At 40.8% G+C, this 18,074-nt stretch overlaps 1 protein-coding gene, 1 long non-coding RNA gene and 1 other non-coding gene across 5 annotated transcripts in view; 2 read left to right on the forward strand and 1 right to left on the reverse strand.

Moving 5' to 3' along the window:
- LOC147374309 (uncharacterized) overlaps positions 1 to 8,071 on the forward strand; it is an 85,823-nt gene extending 77,752 nt beyond the window's left edge. For 2 of the 3 annotated variants that reach the window (XR_015162634.1, XR_015162636.1), the window contains exon 5: positions 6,540 to 7,293. This is a non-coding gene — a long non-coding RNA (uncharacterized LOC147374309). Of the gene's footprint in view, positions 1 to 6,539; positions 7,294 to 7,328; positions 7,407 to 7,485 lie in introns of those variants that run through there. The other variant, XR_015162633.1, reaches the window with a different exon arrangement.
- CTTNBP2 (cortactin binding protein 2) overlaps positions 1 to 18,074 on the reverse strand; it is a 167,677-nt gene that overhangs the window by 6,294 nt on the left and 143,309 nt on the right. Inside the window, 6 exon segments of the mRNA XM_086396789.1 lie at positions 6 to 69; positions 4,724 to 4,906; positions 5,268 to 5,467; positions 7,787 to 7,965; positions 11,808 to 11,995; positions 12,166 to 12,318. Of these exon segments, the coding sequence (XP_086252915.1) occupies positions 6 to 69; positions 4,724 to 4,906; positions 5,268 to 5,467; positions 7,787 to 7,965; positions 11,808 to 11,995; positions 12,166 to 12,318 (967 nt within the window).
- On the forward strand, positions 9,641 to 9,747 carry LOC147374311 (U6 spliceosomal RNA). The gene has a single exon (XR_015163351.1). It is a non-coding gene; the product is annotated as a U6 spliceosomal RNA (small nuclear RNA).

Consider the following 18,074-nt stretch of genomic DNA (forward strand, 5'->3'; position numbering starts at 1 on the left):
CTTACTTTTGGTTTGACAGCGAAGCATTCCTGTTACAATTCAGCTGTAATATAGTGTTACTTTTGATACCTGTTTAAAGAAAAAAAAGCAGTCATTTCCATAGACTGTCCCTGCGGATCTTGAACTCTGTATTTAAAAGAAATAGTCTCTTCATATTGTTTTTGGATTAAATCCATTTCTTGAGGCCCTGTGGAAGCCTAGGGAATGCGCAAAGACCTCATGTATATTTATGACTAAAATCAATACAACTCACACCACCTGAGGCTCAATTCAGGAATCCTAAACTCCACTTTCATCAGTGGATCCTATTCTAATCAGGCAAGTCCCCACAACCTTAGGCCTTTGTTCTCCAAGTGCCTAAAAGAGGGTTAATATTTACCTGCCTTTTGAAGATGGTAATCCCTTTGTTTGCCTTCCAAGGGATCCTGACTGTGTAGACCCAACACAGTTTTTGATGTGTGGGCCCCATGATGTATTACAGTGCAGGTATAGAAACAACTTTTGATTGCTTTGCATTTTACAGAAAACTAAATAGGAAAAGTAAACAAAAAGTCACAGCATTAAAACAAACGCTGCATATCATACCAATGTTTTTCTAACTGCAAATTTCAACCCATTTAAAAAAAAACAGAATAGGAAACACCGGATTGCACAGCTTGTATGTAGTAAATATATAAGTTGGTATCCATTTACAGAGACATGCAAATGCATAGGTCTGTGTGTACTGGTCCAGCTTTAAAATACATTTCTCACTGTGGCTTATGGTCAAAAGTTTGAGAAACACTAAACCATTTTAGATTCAAAATGTCTTTCTATAATATTCTACATTTTATAAATGCATTAATACAGCTGCTTCTGAGTAGATTCTAAAATTGTATGAATGGTGCTAGCATAGATTAAAGAATGATTTTGAGAAGCCTGTCGAATTTGGTATATCCCGATTAAAAGCAGATCATCAGAAGGTCTGTACACTTCCTCATCCACACTTTTGTCCTTACTGTCGGAAAGCATTAATCAGTAGCTTTTCCCTAATTAGCACGGAAGTGCCTAAGCTTGGACTCTGCCCTCCAGAAGCAGTGACCATCATCTCAGGTTTAGGTCTCCCTGGTTTAGGTCAGGACAGAAAAGGGCTGTGTCTTTATCAAATTTTATGAGCTTCCCTAGTGGTCTGCATGGAATGCAAGAGAGTTCTATTTTGGTATTTTTTAAAACAATGATGTCCAAAAATATCAACCCAAACACTGTTGTAATAATTTTGTATGAAGTGCAAGTATTGGACAGGGTGACTATTATAAAAAAAATTAAAACTAGAGGCATGTCCACCTTTGGTTGTTAACCAACCAGTGGTTTATTCACCTAAACCCTGGCCAACGTGTTTTGCAAATCTCTATGTTGATGTCAAACTATGGCTGCATACAGTTTTATTCACCTTTCAATTAAGTTTTTGTGTTTGAAGGAACATTTGATATATCCACTAGTTCTGCAACTAATAAATATTATAAATTTAAACTTAAAATAATTTATAATTCAGCTTTTAGCCAAATATATATTTCCAAGTTAGATTTATCTCCATAATACTGTTTAAAGTTCATATTCACTTATGGATTTTGTCTGACAAATCTACAGTACTGCAATATATATTGACAATGCTTACTGTTTAGGTACTCACTTAGCTCAGGAAAGCAGTTGGTCCTGAATCCTACAGGGATTCTAATGAACTTGGAAGTGACACAGTGAAGAGCCTGCATAGGTGTCCTTATTTGAGTACCAGGATTATTATGAGTGGCACAGACTGAAGAAATCAGCACTGGACTCATAAGAAACAAAAACATGGATTGCAGAACCCCCTGTTTGTAGGAGCAGTGGTTTGGAGCAGGTGATCAAAGGGATCTGAGTCTCAATTGTGCCATCTGTAAATGGAGACGACAGTCCTCACTGTCGAGCTCTTTTGGATACTTTCCAAGGATAAACAGGTATAATCCTTGTTACAGAAAGCCAGCTGAGGGAGTCTCTTTGCTCTATTGGGGGGCTACAGTCTAATGATTTTATTCCCTGGAGCAAACACTCTAACTTTAGGAAGTAAGGGCAAGCCTCGGAGATCAAAATGTATCCTATTATAAATAACACTTACCTTTACAATGAGAGTTTACATATTTTTTTCAGTGACTATCCATTCAATTACTTTAAAACTTATTACTTACGTGACTTTAAGTCATAACTTATGATCACATACTTAGGGTAATCACACAACTCTGGCATGTATTGATATAGTTAAAATCGCATTCGTTTTTATTAAAAATCAATACAATCTGCCATATGAAAAATATGGTAACAAAAGCAACTGTTTAGGATTTTAGACATCATATTCCTTTCACTTAGGAACCCCACTGCTGTAAAGCTGCCATGTGTGCGTGCCTGCTAAGTTTCTTCAGTCATGTCTGACTCTTTGTGACCCCATAGACTGCACCCCACTAGGCTACTCTGTCCTTGGGATTCTTCAGGCAAGAACACTGGAGTGAGTTGCCATTTAGTGTGGGGTACAAGGGGCTCCTGAAGACGTAAAGTTAGTTACATGTATCAGAGATCCATAATGCGTATGAGGTTGGAACATCTTTTCATTCTTACTCAAATATGATATCTTTTAGGGGAGGATATGAACAAAGCTAGTGGAGGTGATGGAATTCCAGTTGAGCTATTTTAAACACTAAAAGATGATGCTGTGAAAGTGCTGCACTCAATATGCCAGCAAATTTGGAAAACTCAGCAGTGGCCACAGAACTGGAAACGGTCACTTTTCATTCTAACCCCAAAGAAAGGCAAATGCCAAAGAATGCTCAAACTACCGCACAATTGCACTCAACTCTCACACTAGTAATGTTCAAAATTCTCCAAGCCAGGCTTCAACAATATGTGAAGCATGAACTTCCAGATGTTCAAGCTGGATTTAGAAAAGGCAGAGGAACCAGAGATCAAATTGCCAACATCTACTGGATCATCAAAAAAGCAAGAGAGTTCCAGAAAAACATCTATTTCTGTTTTATTGACTATGCCAAAGCCTTTGACTGTGTGGATCACAACAAACTGTGGAAAATTCTTCAAGAGATGGGAATACCAGACCACCTGACCTGACTCCTGAGAAACCTATATGAAGGTTAAGAAGGAACATTTAGAATTGGACATGGATAACAGACTGGTTCCAAATCAGGAAAGGATTACATCAAGGCTTTATATTGTCACCCTGCTTATTTAACTTATATGCAGGGTACATCATGAGACATGCAAGACTGGATGAAGCACAAGCTGGAATCAAGATTGCCAAGAGAAATATCAACATCCTCAGATACGCAGATGACACCACCCTTATGACAGAAAGTAAAGAAGAACTAAAAAGGCTCTTGATGAAAATGAAAGAGGAGAGTGAAAAAGTTGGCTTAAAGCTCAACATTCAGAAAACTAAGATCAAGGCATCCGGTCCCATCACTTCATGGGAAATAGATGGGGAAACAGTGGAAACAGTGACAGACTTTATTTTCTTGGGCCTCAAAATCACTGCAGATGGTGACTGCAGCCATGAAATGAAAAGACACCTGCTCCTTGGAAGAAAAGTTATGACCAACCTAGACAGCATATTAAAAAGCAGAGACATTACTTTGCCAAAAAAGGTCCATCTAGTCAAACCTTTGGTTTTTCCAGTGGTCATGTATGGATGTGAGAGTTGGACTGTAAAGAAAGCTGAGCACTGAAGAACTGATGCTTTTGAACTGTGGTGTTGGAGAAGACTCTGGAGAGTCCCTTGGACTGCAAGGAGATCCAACCAGTCCATCTAAAGGAAATCAGTCCTGAATGTTCATTGGAAGGACTGATGCTAAGCTCTGATTTCCATACTTTAGCCACCTGATGCAAAGAACTGAGTCATTTGAAAAGACCCTGATGCTGGGAGTGATTGAAAGCGAGAGATGAAGGGGACAACAGAGGATGAGATGGTTGGATGGCATCACCAACTCAACGGACATGAGTTTGAGTAAGCTCCAGGAGTTAGTGATGGACAGGGAAGCCTGGCGTCTGCAGTCCATGGGGTGGCAAAGAGTCATACATGACTGAACGACTGAACTGAACTGAGGGAGGATATTTTAAACAACTGATTATCCTAATATCAAAGCCATAAGGAACAGGTCTAATAATTTATTAGAATGAAATTCTGTCGGGGAGCGATTTTTATCTCCTGTTTTCACTGCTCTATTTCTAGTGTTTAGAAGAAAACTTGGTACACGGCATACATCTCATGTAGGAATATGTAAAGCTGACTCACTTATAAACACCTTAAACTGGTATTAAATATGTCTATAATCAAATAACACATACTTCTAAAAGTTTAAGGTTCACTTCTGAATGCACATTTGCCTATTTCTTTCTTTTTATGTGTCAGCTTTTATTACGTAAATATAATTGTGTGGATCCCAAGAAAATCAAATTGCTGAAAAGCAGATGGTCATTAACATGGTACAGATAAATTTAATTTCAGAATTCTAGTATGAATGGTTTTTTTCAGGTAGGGGACTCTCAACTATTTGTGGAATGTACCTACCACATGCTTTATTCCATGAAAAATACACATTGAAATCCTCAAAATTTTGCTTTGTTGAATGCATAGTAATAAACATAAAGCACACTGGCATTCAGAAACCACCTCATGGGTACACACGTCTCATGCCTGCCCCCTTACCTTCTTCACTCAAGTCTGGCTTGTTCCAGGTGGGTGAAGAGAACCGGCCAGACTTCTTGCGAGGACTGGTGCTCACCTTTCTCCAGGCACCACTCTCTTTCTTCTTGCTGCAACTGCTGTAACTTGAAACTATGGACAGAGGGAAGCTTCCTCCTTTGAAATCAGCTGTATGCTGGTCCAGCTCTGAAACAACATAAACCACATTTTGCCAGAAGGACAGAAGCAAGAGCGCAGTTACACAGAGTCAAGCAAAATCCAACATTTCTAACACTTAAAGAAATAGCCTCTTCAAAATCAGGGGCCTATCATACCCAAGCAGGGGTTTGCCAACCAGCAAACATTACTTTGAAGTCTGGTATTTAAACATGAGCCAGGAATTGAGAGAGAGCAAGTGAGTTAGTTTTAAAGCAGTGCTGTGTAACATCCATTACATGGAGATAATCTCACTGGTTACAAAGAGAGAAAATAGAGTTCCCTAAAAGCCAGTTCAAGCAAGCATTACATAATAGCGAATTTCCTCTCCTCCCAGCATAAACCCACATACCTGCTCTCTGGAGGGGACAGCCATGCAGAACAGCTTTATTAAGCAAAATGCTGAGAGCAGCTCTAACTACAGCCTGCTGCCCTTGGCTGGGGTTTTTAGTTGTTTGCCCAAGGCCGGGCTGTCTTTTCAGAGAGGCTCTTGACAATATTGCTTCTTGAACTCTGGGTGCAATGACAGCATTCCATAGCTTAGACATCCACCTTCCAAGAGAGGGTTCACAGTTAGGACCCAGGCTCCCAGGAATCACACACAACTCTACCCGGGACAGAGCTGAAGACCCTGAACAAAGCCTAAGGGTTTCTATGGATAGGCTACCTTTCCCAGGTTGTTTCAGAATAAGTGAAATTATCTAACACCAAAACAGTTTGAATGTGCTTTACAAATAACAATGTATTTCTAATGAAACTGTTTACCTGTTTCTGTTTTTCTTTGTAAGATCCTGGAGCACTAGAGTGCTGAATAAATGAATGCACAAATAAATACATGGAAAGGGAAAAATACATGGAAAACTTTACAGACTAAAGAAATCTGGAGGAAAAAAGATTTCCTGAAAATCTGTGTCTAAATAGCTTAAACTTATTTGCCATTTTCCTTACTAAGATACATATGTTTTTAGTATTTCTGAAATTGGGATACATTTTATGATCACTGGCAAATTAAATCTTCCTGCTCTGCAGGGGCTTGGTGTCTACACATGGCAGGTGAGCCCTGAAGAGAGGGGATGGGGTCAACCAGCCACTGCCGCAGGTGGACTGCATTAATAGCTGTAGCTGTTGCAGGGCTTTAATTGAAATTTAGAGCACTCAATGCCAATCAAAATTCCTTCAAAAAAGATTATACTTTGTTGTAGTATTAAAAAAGTTAGCATTAAAAGCTGTAGACAAAACTATATCACCTAGAATAGGAACTGTTAAAACTATTACCTAGTATCAAGTTTCTCTGTTAATGTAGAGTGACATGTAATTCCAGGAAAAAAAAAAAAGAAAAGCAAACAGTTACTCCTAAAGGTGCTGAGGAGGTAAAGATAAAAGCTTTGGCTAAAAAAAAAAAAAAAAAAGTAAGAAAATTTTAGAAAGGCAGTTCCTTAATACGGCTGTTGGGAGATAAGTTTCCATGGCATTTCTGTATTCTCGTGTCAGCTGTTTTCCTGGATTGTCTTTTCAAGGATGTTAGCAGTGTACACAGACTTGGGAAGTAGAGATAATGTCTCCTTCTGGAGCAGAGGGCAGATTGTTTCCTGACCAGGATGATGAAAGTTATGGTTCCTTCCAGGGCAAAGGGTGGGCAGATTTACCAGCATCCCCCATTAGAAGATGGGGTGATTCCACATTTTGCTGCTAAAGCCAGCATCCACCTGGGCTGCTACGCATCACCCTGTGGGACCTGAGGAGCCGGGGAAACCACTGCAGACGGTTCAGATGGCTGGGCTGTGGCTGGGCTCTGAGTGATGAGGAGCGGGCCTCTGACCCAGCATCCTGCACCCAGCAGGCTAACCTGTCAGCTTGCAAAGAGGGTACAAGTCTCAGAGCCTCTAGTTTTTGACAATGACTGTGCTGCAGACAGGAAAAACCAAATATGGCTCCTAAGAATCTTGAGATTCTGGATGTCAGGGGCAAAAAAGGCTCAGATGTAATCATGATACTGAGAGAATCGGGTAATTATATGAATAAATGTACTGCTTTTTAACAAGAAATTACTATGTATTTTTTAATACAGTACTCCTCCCTCAATTAACTGTTATTAAATTGATAGTTTGTGTTACAATAGAGAAGACATTTTACTTGCATCCCTTGCTTTCCAAAATAGATTTCTGCCCAGGATGCCAGAAAGTACAGAATCAAATCTAACAGCGAATCACAGAACCCTTACTAAGGAAGTCGGACGGTGACAATTCCTTCCTCCTTTCAACTTCCTTCTGATATTCTATGTCATTAACCTTCCTATATGTATGTCTATTTTTATAAGCTGCTACAAAGGAAAATATAGTAAGTTTATAAGTCTACTCTGTCCATGGAATTCTCCAGGCAAGAATACTTGAGTGTGTATCATTCCCTTCTCCAGGGGATCTTCCTCACCCAAGGATTGAACCCGGGCCTCGTGCATTGCAAGCAGATTCTTACCATCTGAGCTACTACTCATGTAAGTGTATAAGTATCATTAATAAAAGAGCAAGCTTTTCAATTCATCAGTAGAATGTGTTTTATTTTTTTGGTTACAGGGTACTTGACTGAATTTCTTATGTGGGCCTTCCTCAGGAGACACTGCACAGCAAGCCACATATGGATCTGATGAGAGTTTTGAAAACAGAGGAAACCTATGATCTATCTAGTCTTAGCAAAAATTGTTTCCTTAGGAACTGCCCAACACACAAGTCATGGTCGTCCTCTGACAAGAGGGCAGGGCTCCACTTCCCATGTTGACGATAGGAGTGTCATAGCTTTCTCACTCTCACACACTCCCACCTGGCCAGGGCTCTACTTTAAATACTTTAAAGGCAAAGAAGGACTAATGACACTCACTTCACTGTTGCCTGGGCGTGCCCCGGGACTACAGGACAAGACAGGAAATGCTGTGGCCCGAGAAGTGCTTCCGGCGTGCCCAGGCGGGCCAGGCACGAGTTGAGCTGGCGCCACACGGCCAGGGCCCAGTCGACCGTCTTGCACACGGGGTCGCAGGGAGAGGGCACCTGACCTCTGAACTGGAGACAGAGAGGAGGAAGACAGGGGCTTGGGTTAGCACAGTGCTCGTTGTCCTGTTGTTTCTAACCATTCGAAATTAAAGCTATAAAAATTTATAAAACAAAACTGTAGCCAAATCTAGTCTTACCTTCACTTGGGGTGGGTGAAAGAGGGATTAGTTAATAATATACCCTGTTGTGTGTGTTAGTGTGAAATACAGGATCTGCAGTTTGTTACATCAAATGAAAAGATGCAGACGTGACAGCGAAGCGAGACACCCTGGATGAGGTGTCTTACTTGGATGAATTCTTAAACATCAGTGCTGGAAGAAACCATTTTTCACATGTGTACAGAATATCTCACAAGGACTTGCAAATAGTAGGTGTTCAAAAAAGGATTTTGAATAAATGACATAAAAATGACATTAAATATTTTAATATGGATAAGTGATAAGATGGCATATTGGAATCTATGGCATGTTCACTTTGTCTTATTTTTAATTTCCCTAGAAGGAAAGTCTCAGCTAAAATGCTACCTTAAAATGCACACAACTATGCTAGCATGAAGACATGTTTTCTGATTTAAAAGTGAAGAGTTTAAGTAATGCTGTGTAACACACGGTTGAATGGGAGCAGCTCTTTTTAGAATTATATCTTATACAAGAGCCCCTTTTTGGTACTACAGAGGATTCACAAAAGGACAAAGATTTATATACTACGAAGAGAAATCTCTCAAATATTTAGAAGTCAGATATAGCAATTAACTATTTTTATAAGAAACACATTCATGTAAATCTCTACTTTACCAAGGAATTATGATATTAAGACTGAGGATAATATGTGAATGTCTGTATATCCTACATCAAGGGACAGAATTTGGCATAGAAAAAAATGCAAGAGTGGTTCAGTAATTCTAGCAGCTTCATTAAAGTAACATCACTGTGTCACACGAGGATTTGGGATCTGTTATCCCATTTTTTCAAAAGAGGATCATATTTCTCCCACTTTTTCTGATAGTCTTCCAGTGAAAATGAGATCATGGCTACAATTAATAGATGAATATTACTTTCCTTGGCTTTCTCTGGTGGCTCAGACAGTAAAGAATCTGCCCGCAATGCAGGAGGCCCAGGTTCAATCCCTGGGTGGGTAAGATCCCCTGGAGAAGGGAATGGCAATCCACTCCAGTATTCTTGCCTGGAGAATTCCATGGACAGAGGATCCTGGTGGGCTACAGTCCATGGGGTTGCAAAGAGTCAGACACAAAAGAGTGACCAACGCTTTCTTTCGCTTTCAATTTCCTACTAAAGGTACAATTATTTTTTATTAAATACTAGAAGCTTTGTCTCCTCCAAAAAATACGTTTATTTTTATTCCTGTGAGAAACTGGAAGAAGAAATTTTGATCACATGCCAGCGTGCTTCTAAGCACCCCCATTATTTGGCTCCATCCTGCAGTTACACGATTTCTGTTGTTTTGCAGTTGTCTTCATTCCCACTGTACACCTACCCCAGGAATCCATTTTATTAACCTACTTGAAGTGACTCCTGGTAAATTAAACACATTGCCCTTCCTCCCCACTTTCTGTTCCTTACAGCACACCCCACTTGCCCATCCTCAAGCACAATGGAGGAAAGTGTAGAGCTTGAAGAGAACTTTCTTTTCAAAATAAGTAAAATCAATCCTTTTCAAACTATGTTTACCAGAGAGCCGGAAGAGGGAGAGGGTTAGGAAAGATTTCAAGGAAGATTAGCATGGCCCCTGCGCAAGAAAGACACAGAAATTGGTGAAGCATTCCATGTTTTTCTCTTAGATAAACCAGGCACTTTGCTGTGTCAGGGTAGGTTCCTCCTTGATGAAATAATGCAGCCTTCTGGTGAGAATGGGGGAGGCTATGCATATTTGAGGAGCAATGGGTAGAAATCTCTATATCTCCCTTTCGATTTTATTGTAAACCGAAAATTGCTCTAAAAATAATAAAGTCTTTAAGAAAAATACTGGTATCTTTTGCAGTTCTTTAGGTGAGTTTTTTAGCAGTAAGATTTAAATATTAATAGTGATGAAGTTAATGGAAGCATCACTGATGTGAAAAGCTACAAAACCCATGACTGTCTTTATCTCACCTTTCTTCTTATTGGCTGAGGTCATATAATAGATGTGCTTTGGTCAAAAGCATATATTTATGATCAGGGAACTGACTTTAGCAGAGCTTGGGGCAGACGATTTCTGATTCAATTAGGAACTTCAGGTACTAATTGAAATCACCAATAGTAGGGACTGTCACTGAATTACCAACGGCATTCCCGCTGCACCCTTCTCCCTCCACCACCCTCCCCAGCCCTCCTCTATGACTGCATGTACATTCACATGCTCTAACACAACAGACACAGCGATTTTGTTCAGGAGCTTGGTGGCGCACTCTGGTGTTGGGAAGATAGCTCTAGCCAAGGTCTATGGCAGAAGGGTGGGCATGAAACCAGTTCTGGTTAATGAACCATTAAGGGGAAGTCTTCTGATTCTGGGAGTTTCAGAAAAAGATGCTGTTCCCCCTGATAAGAAGGAGGCAAAAGCAGCCTAAGTTCCCTCTCGAACAGCTCGGCATCCTGCTCCCTACCTGTGAACAAGTCTGTGTGAGGGTGTGGTGCCCGAAGCCCTGCAGAAACCAGGCAGTCCTGAAGAGAGGCCAAGAGATTCACCCAGACCTGGGACCTGGCATCACGGTGTGAATGGACATCAGCAACACCTACCGCAAGGCATCTGGTTATGTAAGGGAAAAAAGCCTCTTTTTGTGTGTGAAGCAGCTAACAGTGGGGTGTCATATTACCTACAGCTTAAACTCCTCTGCTGATACAATGAAGATCCTGTCCTCCCAGTGTGGCCCACTGTGCAGGATTAAACAATAAAATCTTGCTAAATCGAGCTCTTTTATTTCAAATCCACCCAGACACTTAGCTACTGGCCTAATTTAAGAATACGACATTAGAGAATAATGTGCTCAATTTGGTAAGTACACTAAATTAATTTTGTTATTTTGATAGAATGAAGAATATTTACTATGAAAAATCACTAAAAGTGATTATTCTTCTTAAAAATGTGTCAACAGAGATTTCTAATTTTTTCATATGACTTTTTAAAAGTTACTATAATGCAATGTAACAAATATTAAAACTAGATTGAGTAGATGGATAATGAAGGCTCCAAGGAAACAGTAGCTTTTCCTTAAGAAGAATGATTAATTTTCTAATCTAGTCTCAGCATTTAAACTCAGGGAGACCCCTTGAGAATGGTTAATTAAAACAGTAAAACCTATCTGCTTATTTTGGAGGGGGGGCCCCCATCATCTTAGTTTCCCAACGAGGATCAAACCTGCATCCCTTGCACTCAAAGCTCAGAGTCTGAACCACTGAACCATCAGGGACGTCTATTTGTTTTTTTAAAAATACTTGACATAGTATAGGTACTGCTATGAGTTTTACATGCATTATCCTATTTAACCCTTAAAGTGTTAGTCGCTCAGTTGTGTCCAACTCTTTATGACCCCATGGACTGCAGCCTGCCAGGTTCCTCTGTCCAAAGGATTTTTCCAGGCAAGAATACTGGAGTGGGTTGCCAAGCCCTCCTCCAGGGGATCTTCCTGACCCAGGGATTGAACCTGAGTCTCCTGAAAACCCAATCTCCTGCACTGCAGGCAGATTCTTTACTGTCTTAGCCACCAGGGAAGCCCCACTTGACGCTTGCCTATCCCCAGTTTTTACTTGCCAGAAGCCACACAGTAAGTGGCAGAGCTCAAGCCCAGGTTGCCTGACAGCAATGCCAGGGAATGTCAAGGACCCTCTCCCAACAATGGGCTGTGTGTGGTCTGTTACCTTATTCACAACCTTCCTCCTGAGGAACCTCTGCAGCAGCCCGTGCATGGGCTCGCCGTCCCAGCGCAGCTGCACCCAGCGGAAATGCTGCTGCACCAGCAAGTCGGAGCCCTGGAGACAGGCCTTGGCGATTGTTCCCATCAGAAAGCAGTTCTCATGAAAGTAGTAGCATTCAGACATTCCGTTTCCTAAAACAAACCAAAGCAGCAGTCCAACATCAGGAAACCATAGCAGGGAACAAGTCCAAACAAGTGAAGGAAAGACGGCCATGAAGCGTAACGTGTGCTCCAGGGGACAGAGAGATTAGAAAGCTCTTAAAGCAGCTGGCTTCTTGGGGTGGTCTCTCCACTATCTTTACCTTTTTGGAAGGTACAGGGGCTTTCAGTGCTGTGATTTTCCAGAGGTCCCAAAAAGTCCCCCAGTAACTCAGACAATGAAGATTTTTCCAAGTTCTCTAAGATGACGATGATTTTCTTGTTAGCAGGAGATTGTTTCACTGGGATCAGACACGCTGGGGTCAAAACAGAAATTCAATGATTAAAATGTATCAGTGATTAAATGATCAATGATTAAAACATAAAATGACAGAAATGTACAAACTTGTAAAAGTTTATGTGTTAGCAAAGATGTGACACGGCGCTCTGACATAGCTGGGAAAGTATAAAGACTCTGGGAAACAGTTTGAAATTACTGAATACAGCTGAGGATACCCCCGCACACAACGACCCAACATTAACTAGTTCCGTAACAGATCCCAAACGGAATCAACCCAAATGTCCACCAACAACAGAGTAGAAAGTACGTTCCTACAATGGATTTGAAAATGAACAAACTGTAGCTACAAGCAGCCACATGGAAGACCGTCACAAACGGTATATTAAGAAACAAATCACACAAGGATACAAACGATATGACGCCATCATTTACAGTTCATGAAACATACACTTTAAAACATGAACATATACTTTAGGAATTCGTAGACAGTAAAACTGTTTTTAAAAAGCAAAGAAATGATGACAAAAGCGAGACTAGCGGCTACCTCTAGAAGGAAGGGTTTGTGAACAAGGGTGTGGCACGTGGGCCCATTCTGGAAGCTAGAGATGTTCTATTTTGTGACCTGGTCAGTGGCTAAGTTATCATTTTATTTTAAATTATTCATTGATCTATAAAAATAGGTAGTATGTATTTTATAGATGGATATTTCAGAATACAAAGGGTCAAAATCCTTCAATGAGGATTGAACACTTTAAATTTATTTTAATAAATTTAATCCTTTAAATTACACATATGTAAAATGTTCATAAAATTATGGAGACAGGACCTCAGAGACAAGCAGATCCCTCCTTTCATTTCATAGATCTCAGAGATGTTAAGGAGATTTGACGAAGGCTTTAGAAACAGTGATAAGGAAGGACCATAATCTGGGTCTTGTGATTCTTATTTTAGGGGTCCTCACATTAAAGACGGGGGGCCTGAACTGCATAAATGGAGTATTATTGTTATATGTATTAGACAAATCGGTAGATAAAATTTAACTGAAAGATTGCCTGGGCACCTGCTAAGCACTCAAATGTTAATACGGTAATTGAAATACATCTATAATACTTGCTAGATAGCAAAGAATAAAAAATTTATATCACCTTTTAATATTTTAGAAGATTCTAAGATGCCCGAGTCTTAGCTAAACTAACCTTGAGAAAAGATCAATTTAGAATACTCAGCAGTGATTCTGTCAAGTAGTTCCACTTTCCACAAACACTTATGATAGGACATTATAACCACTCCACCTCTGGGTTACTCTAGACACAAATGCATTGTCAGTTTCAAGAGAACTCCTTGAACACTGTAAATTAATCTCTTCTGAGATGGAAATAACTTTTCTGGATGCTACAAAGCTTTAAAAACGAAAAGACCAGAAACAAAACGGGCTGCCTCTCCGTCGAGTTGTCTGTGGGGGTGGGCACTAGCACTTGGCACGTGCCACGTCCCCTCACCACGGCTCCTCAGTAAAGAGCACGAACACATTCTGTGCTTCTCAGGGTCACATGTCATTTCAGAACTACACTTATTATGGAAGTATGATGGCTTTACCAGCCCAGCTGATAAAGAATCCGCCTGCAATGCAGGAGAACCTTAGCATAGCATAGCATAGCATAGCATGTCTAGTTCAAGTTATTTAACATGGATTCATTTCTATAATATTAACCAACCACAGAAGCAAAAACTCATCACACCTTTGGGTTTGAAGGATTATTCAGCCTTTGATCAGGGTTTATGGAGACACAAGATGGCTACTCATGCCATATTATATCTGGAGATTTCTTCTGGCCTGTTGTGGGAAAGTTGACCATTTAAATTCCCTTTGTCCTCTGCTAATTCAAAACCCCATTTCTGAAACTATCTCTTTTAGTCCTTCTTTCTTCTAACTTGATAGGTGTATCATCTCTGCTCCTCCCCAGAGATCAGTATAATCTTAATCAGATATCTCCTGGGCTAGGCTCAGGGCTATAGTTCAGTTTTGCACACCTTTGTTTTCAAAGTTCTGGATAGCTAAGTCCTAGAGCAAGACTCACTGGTTTAAAAATAATGTATCACATTTATAGTTAAACCCAAATCACTCCATGTCTAAGGTGAGGCCAAGTCCACACTCTCCTCTTTGGGGATGGACGTGGCCCATGTTTTACACCGTCCATTTAAAACAAGGCTCTGTGGGGATGATGCTCTGAGTCCAGAGGAGAAGCAAGGGAAAGGTCTGCAAAGAGCCTCTAGCAATGTAGGGTCCAAGGAGGAAATCTCATTTATGTAGACTTCAATTACATATGATATTATTACAGTAATTCCATCTTTATTTCTTTGGAAGTAGAAAGTTTTCTCAGGAATTCTAAGCATTGTTTTAAAATACCAAATGAGTGTTTATTTTTTTTTTCTTACTACTACTGTCACATGAATTTAAAAAAATATCTGTCTTGCTAACCTAACTCAATACCTTATACTGAGGAGAAGTTTGACCCATTCTAATACACGTTCACACCCTCCTTACCAAATAACTGAGCCATGTGACGTGACTGCTGCTGCTGCTGCTAAGTCACTCAGTCGTGTCCGACTCTGTGCGACCCCAGAGATGGCAGCCCACCAGGCTCCCTCGTCCCTGGGATTCTCCAGGCAAGAACACTGGAGTGGGTTGCCATTTCCTCTCCAATGCATGAAAGTGGAAAGTGAAAAGTGAAAGTGAAGTCGCTCAGTCGTGTCCGACTCTTAGCTACCCCGTGGACTTCAGCCCACGAGGCTCCTCTGTCCATGGGATTTTCCAGGCAAGAGTACTGGAGTGGGGTGCCATCGCCTTCTCCATGTGACATGACAGTTTCTCACAAAAGCCAATACGAGGAGGAACATGTTATTTAAAATGAACAAAATATCCATTGCAGGTATAAGTGCTATGTCATTCTTCTTGAACTGATCTTCTGTTCTACCTTCCTGTCTTCACTGGTACCATTTCAGAATCCATGTAAGTTTTAGATTCTTAAAAACTAGTAATTTTTAAAAATCTGCTACTCTTCCTTCTTGTATTTTGTTGCTCATACACTTCTTTTATTCATTCTCTGTCTCTTTTCACTGGCTTTCTTCTACAGAATCATACAGAGGAACATATATGGAAATGTATGTGCTATGCCCATTGGAAGAGGAAAGCTCAACATTCTTCAGTCAGCTCAATTCAGTTCAGTCGCTCAGTCGTGTCCGACTCTTTGCGACTCCATGAATTGCAGCATGCCAGGCCTCCCTGTCCATCACCAACTCCCGGAGTTCACTCAGACTCACGTCTATCGAGTCAGTGATGCCATCCAGCCATCTCATCTTCTGTCGTCCCCTGCTCCTCCTGTCCCCAATCCCTCCCAGCATCAGAGTCTTTTCCAATGAGTCAATTCTTCGCATGAGGTGGCCAAAGTACTGGAGTTTCAGCTTTAGCATCATTCCTTCCAGGACCAATCTCCTTTAGGATGGGCTGGTTGGATCTCCTTGCAGTCCAAGAAGACTCTCAGGAGTCTTCTCCAACACCACAGTTCAAAAGCATCAATTCTTCGGCGCTCAGCTTTCTTCACAGTCCAACTCTCACATCCATACACGACCACTGGAAAAACCATAGCCTTGACTAGACGGACCTTTGTTGGCAAAATAATGTCTCCAGCTAAATCTACGTAGTTTAAACTTTTTTTTTTTTTTTTTTAGAAAATAAGGTTAAAAACTAGGAATACGTTTAGAACACCTTATGAATCAGCACATCCTCATATGGCAGTTGTATTATTCAATCAATTTACTTTCTTGGTTAAAAAAAGAGAGACTAGGGGATAGATATTTTCTATCCCATTAGTATTCTAAAAGCTTAAGTAGAATAGCCTTGAAGCTCCTCCTCTCTAACCCAGATCTCTGCCTTCTTTACTCTGTCCTTTTTCATCACCCTTTCTTTTACCACAAAAGAAAATTCCCTCCTGAGGGCTTTCTGCACGACACACAGTGACACCACACTGTCCACAGATCCTTCCCTCTGGCTCACTTGCGATTCCCTGGTACTGCCTCAGGAGTTTCTGGTGTCCCCGTCTACTCACAATGTACTTCCCCATGATCTCCTCATTGGCCACCTATCAAGAGCAGTGGGTCCTGCTGCTGTGAAAATGACGGTGACAATGGATGGAGTTTCAGAAGTTGAGGATGGACAGCAGCGAGGCAGAGATCTGAAGCCAGACTGCAGTGTTCCTGACATGACATGCAGAGACCTCCAGTGTCTATTCTGGTGACACTAGAGTATAATCGTAGGAAATTGTCATGAGCAGCTTTACATTTTAGGGTGAGCCTTCTGGAAGCCTGCAGAGGGCTTCTGAAAGGAGAGAGAGGAGAAGAACAAGAAGGGTTAGTGCCACAGTCCCTTGAGCAAGAGATGACAGGTGGCAGGTGGACTGGAGAGCGGGAGGAGGAGATGAGATATGGGAAATAGATTCAAGAGGAACGAGGACTGACTAGATGCGGGGAAGAAGGCGAATGAGGAACCTCCAATATGCTCCGCTTGCTAACGGGTAACTGCATTCAAGGTCTTAGCAGGTAGAAGTCTTGTGTTTGTGTCTTATTTGTGCTATTAAAAAAAAAAAAAAAAAGGATATTTGATACTTGTAAATTATTGAGCCAAATACAGAATAAAAATCCTTTACTACGTGGAGATGCTATACTATTCCCTACATAAGAGAGTAGATTTTTTGGACTCAGTCTATCATTTGAAAACCTTTCTGAAATCCAATTCATTCTGTTTTTATGCCCTGTCATCAAGTACGGCCTCAACAACTCCTACACTCTCTTTTTTCTTTCTAGCTTCACTGTAAGCAAGTTCTTCTACTTGCTGACAACTAAGTGTGATTAACATTCCATTTTTCTTTGCCTATTTCTTATATCAGGAGATTCAGCCATTCACTCAACAAGTAATTATTGGCAATCAGTGTACAAAGTGAAATAGAAGAAAAAGCTCCATTCCTAGCCTTCAAGGAGCTCATACTATGTGTCAGTGAACATAAAAGCCCAAATAAGCCTCACTGCCTTGAACTATAGCTGGGTGGGACTCAGAGGTAAACAAAGCTTACTGCTCTTCATCAGAGGTAGTTGTCATATCTGGAGAGATCAGACAAGCCTTTATTTGGGGTGTCCTTAGAGTACGACTTCCCTGGTGGCTCAGATGGTTAAGCGTCTGCTACAATGTGGGAGACCCGGGTTCGATCCCTGGATCAGGAAGATCCCCTAGAGAAGGAAATGGCAATCCATTCCATTACTATTGCCTGGAAAATCCCATGGAATGAGAAGCCTGGTAGGCTACAATCCATGGGGTCGCAAAGAGTCGGACACAACTGAGCGACTTCACTTCACTTCAGAGTATTTAAAACAGGGACTGCCATGTCTTATTTTAACTAGTCATGTACAACACAGTACTTTACTGGGAACCTGCCATGCGGTAGTCATGGTATGTGTGTGTGTAGGGGGTGGGGGAAACGAAAGTTTGTGTGTTTATTCTAGATGAAATTTCAGAGTAATTCTAGATGAAGGCTGCAGAATAAACAAAGATGTGGAGAGTAGAAAAGCAAAGGACATGTGAGGAAGAAATACTATATTCTGCTGGAGCTTAGATATCTATTTTTTTTAAAGAGTCAGATATTCCAAAGAAGATGTACAAATGGCCAACAGGTACATGAAAACAGGCTCAGCATCACTAACCGTCTGGGAAATGCACAAATC

Source organism: Bos grunniens, chromosome 4 (genome assembly GCF_055505025.1).
Source record: "Bos grunniens cultivar Pamir isolate PY7600 chromosome 4, Bosgru_T2T1.0, whole genome shotgun sequence".
NCBI lineage: Eukaryota > Metazoa > Chordata > Mammalia > Artiodactyla > Bovidae > Bos > Bos grunniens.